The sequence below is a fragment of the Terrapene carolina genome, unplaced genomic scaffold (genome assembly GCF_002925995.2).
Source record: "Terrapene carolina triunguis isolate 2854851 unplaced genomic scaffold, T_m_triunguis-2.0 Scaffold33762, whole genome shotgun sequence".
In the NCBI taxonomy this organism is placed as follows: domain Eukaryota; kingdom Metazoa; phylum Chordata; order Testudines; family Emydidae; genus Terrapene; species Terrapene triunguis.
The window spans coordinates 1-8,621 of record NW_020698113.1 but is presented as its reverse complement, the minus strand read 5'-3'; the positions used below and the strand labels follow the sequence as shown (position 1 = coordinate 8,621).

The 8,621-nt window shown below is 50.6% G+C and overlaps 1 protein-coding gene across 1 annotated transcript in view; it reads left to right on the top strand.

The window, feature by feature from the left end:
- The window catches only part of LOC113409539 (hydrocephalus-inducing protein-like), a gene marked incomplete at its 5' end in the record, with an annotated part of 4,614 nt that extends 1,003 nt beyond the window's left edge, over nucleotides 1-3,611 (top strand). Inside the window, 2 exons of the mRNA XM_026663572.2 lie at nucleotides 2,486-2,710; nucleotides 2,960-3,611. Coding sequence (XP_026519357.1) covers nucleotides 2,486-2,710; nucleotides 2,960-3,448 — 714 coding nt within the window. The remainder of the gene's footprint in view (nucleotides 1-2,485; nucleotides 2,711-2,959) is intronic.
- Nucleotides 3,612-8,621: the final 5,010 nt, after the last annotated feature.

The following is an 8,621-nucleotide window of genomic DNA, read 5'->3' as shown; positions in this document are numbered from 1 at the left end:
CTCCCTGCCCCTATTGGATCCCTTCCCCAAATCCCCGCCCCAGCCCCGCCTCTTTCCCCAGCACGCCGCGTTCCCCCTCCTCCCCCCTCCCTCCCTGCCCCGCGAATCAGCTGTTTCGTGGTGCAAGCGCTGGGAGGGAAGGGGGAGAAGCAGGACACGTCAGTGCGCTCGCAGAGAAGGTGGAGGTGAGCTGGAGCAGGGGGGCGGGGCGGGGCCACGGGGAGCTGCCGGTGGGTGCTCCAGGCCCAGAACACCCACGGAGTCGGCGCCTATGCAAGTGCTCCTGGCCCAGGTGTTAGCCTGAGCTGTGTGTGCACTATGGGGCTGGTTTCCAATGGTAACAGACCCCACCTGATCCTCAGCGGCTGCAGTCCCCAAAAGGTCACATGGGAATGAGAAGATGGGGAGGGTAAGCAAATCAGAGAGGTGGGGGGAGTGCGGATGTGCGGAGTATCCCTACAGAGAATTACACTGCCCTGCAGGAATCTGCCATGCACTGCTAGTATGCCTGTAACACATCACACGACCACATGCAGAGTTGCTGCCAACAAGCCCACAGGCCTTCCCACCACTGATGTGATTGCACTGGCTGTTTGCAAGGCCAGCTACTGAGTCATTCACCCCTGTGCCAATCCCCTCCAGGGCAGTGCTGTCACTGTGCTAACTCCAAGTGCAATCCCACGAGGCTTCTGCCTGCCCTTCTGAGCATCATCTCTGTCCCCTGTCCAGGCCTTAGCTGCGCTAAACACCCCAGCTCCCCGCACCCTTGTTCTGGGTAGGCCGAGAGCAGCTGAAGTGGGGCTGAGCTGCTCTCTGCTCTACCAATCTCCTTCTCCACCCCAGCTCCCCTGGCCCAAAGAGCAAAAGGACACAAAAGTTGGATGAAGAATACAGCTTTATTTTGGAAAATATTGCCGCTTTGTCTGCGGGCCAGCGGGGAGCTTTTCCTTTTCCCTGCGGCAGATTCTCCACAAAGCAGGAAGGACACACTGAATGGTTAATTAACAAACATACAGACATGGACTGGCACAGGCATCCTCCTCCCTCCTGCTTTACAGGGGTTTGCCACAGCTCTCCACCCCTTCGTCAATGCATCCCCCACCCCCAAGATCTGCGTGTGAGAAATCAGAAATGTCGTTATTTATATCAACGTTCCAGTAATTCCTAGAGACACGCACCCTTGTGGCTTAGCCTGTACAGACTTATCCGAGATAATCCCTGTCCCAAAATGCTGACAAGCCAAATGGACAAGCCAGGCTAGGGTGGATGGGGGGAAGAGATGTAACACGCAAGCAGAGTGATCAGAACAATGAAACAACTTTGTTAGTTCCACAATTTATTCACTTTCTGTCCCCCTGTCTGGGGTACATTTCGTCTTATGAATTGATAAATAATGATCATTGATTAATGAATTCATACCCCATCCCCACCATGTAAACCCATGGTGCTGTAGATGATAAATGCGCTGAGCAAGTGTAACCCACACACCACCTGGCTGTGGTGTTCTGTCCCAGCTAATGGTACTGAGACCACTGGGAGAGATTAATGAGTCTGCTGTACAGCCTTTGCTAAGGGCCATATGGCTTTTATGCAGTAGAGGCTCATTTATTAAGCTCCAGAGGTCCCAGGTTCGATTCCACCTGCCGACAACCAGCGTCTGTTGGTGTTACACAAGTGAGCACTGATTGGGTTGCAAGGGCGCTGCATGTTACAACCGCTGTTGACTGTTCATGATGCAGCACACAAGTGTTAAGTTCCATCCCTGGCCTGGGCACGAGCATTTCTGCTCCCACGCGGATGGACTAGGTCGGGGTGGGCAAACTTTTTGGCCCGATGGCCACATCTGTGTATGGAAATTGTATGGGGGGCCATGAATGCTCACGAAATTGGGGGTTGGGGTGTGGGAGGGGGTGAGGGCTCTGGGCTGGGGCCAGAAATGAGGAGTTCAGGGTGTGGGAGGGGGCTCTGGACTGGGTCAGGGAGTTGGGGTGCCAGGGGGGTGAGGGCTCTGGGCTGGGACTGAGGGGTTCGGCGGGCAGAAGGGGGATCAGGCCTGGGGTGGGGGTTGAGGCACGGGGGGAGTCAGGGGTGCAGGCTGTGTGCAGTGCTTACCTCAAGCAACTCCCAGAAGCAGCGGTCGCTCCGGCTCCTATGCAGAGGCGCGGCCAGGTGACTCTGCGCGCTGCCCTGTCTGCAGGTGCTGCCCCGCAGCTCCCGTTGGCCGCAGTTCCTGGCCAATGGGAGTTGCGGGAGCAGCACTTGGGGCAGGGGCAGTGTGCGGAGCCCCCTGGCTGCCCCTACACGTAGGAGCCGGAGAGGGGGACATGCCTCTGCTTCTGGGAGCTGCGCGGAGTGGGGCAAGCCCCTGACCCTGCTCCCCGGCAAGAGCTCAAGGGCCAGATTAAAACGTCTGGAGGGCCAGATGCAGTCCCCGGGCCATAGTTTGCCCACTCCTGGACTAGGGTTGTTCTCTCTTTCCTCCCAGGGGGTGCTCGTGTTCGAATTCCAGCCCCTAAAAGTCGGGGAGGTCAGTGGGCGCCTGGTGCTACAGAGCAGCGACTTGGGCTCCTTCCAGTACGACCTGAACCTGAAAGCCATTGCAGCCAGGCCGGAGAAGCCGCTGTACTTCCGTGCCATGCTAGGCAGCAACCAGAGCATCACCACCAAGTTCATGAACTACACCCGGCAAAGAACGGAGTACACGTGCAAGGTGATCAGAGTTTGTTGGGAGGGGGAGGTTTGGGCATTCCCTGTGTGCATTGAAAGGCCCCCAGTGAAGGGGCTGGAATGTGCCTTTCATTTAGAAAATGGGAAAGATCCCCCCTACATTTTGTATCAGGATCCTGTGATACTAAATTACCCCACTGCTGTTCCTGAGCTCTGGGGTATGTCAGACCTTGGGCCACAGAGGCTAAAATGCCTTCTCTAAATCCAAGTGACGCCGTCTCTCCCCTTGCAGACTGACTCTTCAGATTTCCACACGGATAAAATCATCAATGCAGCCGCAGGCTCTCAGGGGGGCACAGAGGTCAGTGTGGACGTAACCTATGAACCCTACCAGCTGGGTGAATCAAGAGCAACTCTCATCCTGTCGTCACCCATCGGAGGAGAATACAGCATCCCGCTCTTTGGCGTGTCAGTGCCCCCCAAACCCCAGGGCCCCTTTCAGATCAAGGCTGGCTCCAGCACGGCCATTCCCTTCAAGAACGTGTTCCTGCAGCACACGGCCTTCACCTACAACGTGGAGAACCCAGCGTTCACCATCAAGGCTGCTGAGACCATACGCTCCAAGAAGAACATCTTCATCACCGTCTCCTTTGAAGGGAACCCCACTGGCAGCAAGATGCCCGTCACCAGCAAGCTGGTCGTCTCCTGCGCCCGGGCATCAGGCATGGGGGCAGGCATTTCCTGGGTTTATTACTTGAAGGGCATAACCCCTGAGAAGTGACCTAGTGGCATTTCCCCCGCTTTGCTGAGCCACTTGCAACTCCCAGCGCAGTCATGCACCTCCTAGGATCTGAATCTGACCAGTCTTCATTTCCCTCCCCATCTCAGTACAGAATGGACTCGCTCTACAACCCAGATGTGCCTTGGCAGTGAAAAGCAGCACCGGAGTCTCTTCACCACTGTTCTTGCCAGTACAGAAAATGTTTATAGGATCTGCACGCCTACTGAAAGCAGTGGGTGACTGCAGGATTGGATACCGGGCATGCACAGAACACACCCACCTCTATATAACAGGGGCTGTTGTTGAAAATTCCCAAAGAGCAAGCTAACGGATCTCATTACTACTGAAGTGACCTGGCAGTCATCTCACTTGTCCTTGGCCTGATAGCGTCACTGATCTTTTAGTCAAATTATATGAAACTTACGATATAGAAAGGGGCATGAGATCAGTGGGGAAGATCCCAGCTATCTGTGTCTATGGTCTGACTGCATGCGTCAAGACTCAGTCAATTTATCCTCCCTTAGTTTATAACCACCAATAGAATTGCCTTCATATTGCCTTCAAAGTACAAACCTTCCTGCCTGAAGGAGGATTCACTGACTGTGGATTTATTAAAAATATGTCTTGTGTATAAGCCACCAAAGGTGCTGCAGCTTTTTCCAGCAGAGCAGAGTTCATGAAAACACTCACCTTGTACCCCAGAAATATGAGGACTCCATCATGCCTCCCAGCTGATCTCACCCTCTGGGATCAGAGGCTAGGATGACTGTTGGCAGCGTGGTTTCTTTGTTTGCTGTATGAAAATGTATTTTCGAATAAAGATTGTTACGCAAACAGAGATTCTGGTCGATATGTTGGTGTGGATCTGGTTAATGTGATAGTACCATAGCTAGCACCCAGACACCCTGTGCCTCGAGACAAGGGAAAATTGGGATGGAAAAAGAATCTAGATAAGTTGGGGGGTTCCTGACTATCTAGAAAGGAGTCAAAGCAGGGGCGCCATTTAGGGGGCCAGGGGAGGGCTCTAACGCCTCCCCCCCCCACAGTTTCGTAGGGGAGGTCTACTCACCCTTGCCCCAGACAGCGCTCTTAACTGCAACAGCTTGAGTGTGATATGTGATGAGTTCGGAAGCTGGGAGCAGCACAGCCTTTGCAGCAGGGAGTTCGTTTATAAACAGAGGCAGGGTGATTAATGACAAGGCTTTTGTTATCTTAAAGTAAATTAAGGATGGTTAGATGATCCTGAAAGCATTGCAGGCACTTCAGTTAAGATAGGAAACAAAGGGTAGGAATAAAAGGTGAGAATGGAGAGGGGTAAATAGTGGTGTCCCCCAGGGGTCTGTACTGGGCCCAGTCCTATTCAACAGATTCATAAATGATCTGGGAAAAGGGGTACGCAGTGAGGTGGTAAAATTTGCAGATACAAAATTACTCAAGATAGTTAAGTCCAAAGCAGACTGCGAAGAGTTACAAAGGGATCTCACAAAACTGGGTGACTGGGCAACACATGGCAGATGAAATTCATGCTGATAAATGCAAAGTAATACACTTGGCAAAATATAATCCCAACTATACGTGTAAAATGACGGGGTCTAAATTAGCTGTTACCACTCAAGAAAGAGATGTTGGAGTCATTGTGGATAGTTCTCTGAAAACATCCACTCAATGTGCAGTGGCAATTAAAGTGAACAGAATGTTGGGAATCATTAGGAAAGGGATAGAGAAAAAGAGAAAAAGATCATGTTGCCTCTGCATAAATCCATGGTACGCCCACATCTTGAATAGTGCGTGCAGATTTGGTCACCCCATCTCAAAAAAGATATATTGGATTTGGAAATGGTTCAGAGAAGGGCAACAGAAATGATTAGTTGTATAGAACACTTTCTGTATGAGGAAAGACTAAAAATACTGGGACTTTTCAGCTTGGAAAAGAGATGATTAAGGGAGGATACGCTAGAGGTCTATAAAATCATGAATGGCATGGAAAAATTGAATAAGGAAATATTATTTACTCCTTCACATAACACAAGAACTAGGAGTCACCAAATGAAATTAACAGGCAGCAGATTTAAAACAAACAAAAAAAGGATTTCTTCACAGTCAACCTGTGGAACTCTTTGCCAGGGGATGCTTTGAAGGCCAAAATTATAACAGGGTTCCAATAAGAACTAGATACATTCATGGAGGATAGGTCCAGCAATGGCTATTAGCCGGGGTGGGCAGGGATCCAACACCGTGTTCTGCATGTCCCTGGCCTGTTTAGCAGAAGCTGGGAGTGGGGGGAGAGAGAGCTCAGTGGTTTGAGCATTAGCCTGCTAAACCCAGGTTTATGAGTTCAATCCTTCAGGGGTCATTTAGGGATCTGGGGCAAAAATCTGTCTGGGGATTGGTCCTGCTTTGAGCAGGGGGTTGGACTAGATGACCTCCTGAGGTCTCTTCCAACCCTGATATTCTATGATTCTACCAGGCAACTTGATGATTACCTGGTCTGTTCATTCCCCCTGGGACACCTGGCATTGGCCACTGTCAGAAGACAGGATAGTGGGCTGGATGGACCATTGGTCTGAGCCAGTCTGGCCATCCTGATGTTCTTATTTAGAACTCAGCTGTATCTGCTCCCCACTGTAACCCACTAGACCCCGCTCTCCTCCCAGAGCTGGGATAGAACAAAGGAGGCCTCACAGGGTCGCGCGCTCTCTCTATTACTACCTGTGGGGGGAGAGAGAGAGAAAGTAAGAATATACATTAAATTTTTAAACCTAACCAGTGTCTCTAAAGTGACTTGCCACAAGATGTTAGAACATGTTATTGGAGCTGAGTGGATCTAATATTTAATTTTCTTTCTTTTATAAAGGAATTAGATACAGGGCTCCAGTCAGCTAATTGCTAACTAATCTGCCAAAACACTTGAGTTTTCAAGTGCCTAAGTAGCCCAGGGAATCACAGTTAAAGTTGCCCCTCCCCCTCCCCCCAATCTGAAATGGCACCCCTGAGTCAAAGGTGTAATCTAATGGTCTAAACACAAAACTGGGAGCCAGGAACCTGGGTTCTAATCCCAGTGCTGAGCCTCTCCACGGCCTTGGGCAAGTCTTCGGGCCAGGTTTGTAATGGTACTTAGGCACTTAAAGATGCAGATAGGGACCTAGTAAGATTTTCAAAAGCATCTATGTACCTAATGCCTACAGGCCTGGTGCTGCTCCTAGTGAAATCACTGAAAAAAAACTCAGTTTCTCCAGCCATGAAATGGGGATAATAATACTGCTCTAAATGTGCCATCCACTGGCCTCTGTTCCAGAAGATAAGCCAGGTCTATGAGGCAGTAGTGCAATGGAGTGTGAAGCAGTCCCCCATGAGCGGGTTACGCCACCCTGTTGCCCTCAGAGCTGGCCAGTCAGTTTCTTCTTGTGAGTAGAGACGGAATCTTTGCAGGAGCTACAGCTCTGTAGCCACCACTCCACTTCTTGTCCCTGGACTACTCCACCGCATTGTTGGCCCACCTCCGCTGAGTCCTTGCTTTCCTCTCCGGCCAAGGTTATGACCTTCTTTAGCACTTTGCTTTCTCAGTGGTGCTCAGGTTGGCACTTCAGCAAACAACGATGCTCTGAGCCCTATTTTGCAGCTCTTTGCAGTTTGCCTTGGCATTTCAGTGGATGTTTTCCAGCACGTTGATGCTTCAGAACCTGGTTTTTACTGCTCTCCTGATTTTGATGCACCTTAGGCCCATATGTATGTCTTCACTGCAGTTAACCTGGGTGATCAGCACCCACGTCTGAGCCCACCTGGGTTAGCCTCGCCCAGGTGTGAGCAGCCAGATTGCAAAGCCCTACCCAAGTTACTGTATCCTCAAGTGCTACGCCCGCTGTGTCTCTAGGACTTCTGGGGTCACAGCCCATGGGTCTTTGTGCTGCAGTGCGCTGAGCCACTCTAGGAGTCTTTCCCAGTGAATTGTGGGAAAACTTGCCTCTCCTTCTGGGCACATGGGAGGAATTGTGTGAAGGCACTTGGAGGCCTTTCAGCACTTGAGTCGTTTAGCCTGTGTCTTCATTGAAAAGTGAGTGGGTTACAGCCTCTGTGAAAGCCCCCAGGTGCTACCTCTGACTCTGGATGCACCAGCTTGCCTGGGTTGGAAGCATCACTAAACTTAGGTGAGAGGGTTTTGTGTGTGGATAGGGAGGGGATTAGGGGCAACATGTGGATAAGAACCTGGGCTAAATCTGCATTGGAGACATCCCCTCCTTCCCATTTTCAATGCTTAGCTTTGGTGCCTACTTTCTGGCGCTTTGGCTTGGTGGTTCTGTGCTCCATTTCCAGCACTGGAGAAAGGAAAAGGAAAGAGAAGGGGGGCAAAGGTGGAAGTGAACTTTTCGCCATCTCTCTGCACTAGATTGAAGGGAGTGAGAGAAAGGGGAGTAGAGGACAAATCCAGAGCCCACTAGAGGGAGAGTAGAGATGGAAGGAGAGAGGAACAAGAAACAAGGATGGAGTTGGAACGATTGGTGTTTGGAGACAGAGTGGATGTCTTGGCCTCTTGTGTTTGTGGAGACTCAACAGCTGTGAGCTCAACCCTCGGACCTGTTGTCCAGGATTAGCCTGGTCCCGAAGCGATGCAGGTTCCTGGCACACATTGTCCAGCCCAGCTTTCCACTAGTACGCTACCCAGCCTTCTCCTAGTTTTGTGGTTGCCCTAAGTGTGCACATTAACATGGAAGCTCTACTCTCTGCACCAGAGCAGGAGAAGCAGCTATCTAGCTCTGAAGTCTGTCCCCTGCCTCACACAGCCATAGCTCTTGTACCAAACGACAGATCTCTCTGCTTCACTGCAGGCCTGTGACTCCCACCTTTTCAAGAAGAGATTTGTTCCTGAGATAGTTAATCCAAATGTCAGTTTTCAGAGATGTCAGCTGCAAGCACATATCTGTGCTTCAAAGAGATCTAGAGGAAACTTTCCCTTACATTTTCAGTTTCCTTGGAAATTGGATCATATTTTCCCTTTCGTCATTTTTTAGGCATTACAGAATTCAGTTAACCTGAAAAAAGTAAAACTTCATAGCATAATTGACAAAGTACCTGCTGGATATCAAGCTTTATTATACACACGAGGGAGAAATAGACCAAGCATGTGGCTCAAAGATCTGGCTGTATTCCTAGGCACTGTCTCTGTGAGACCACACCC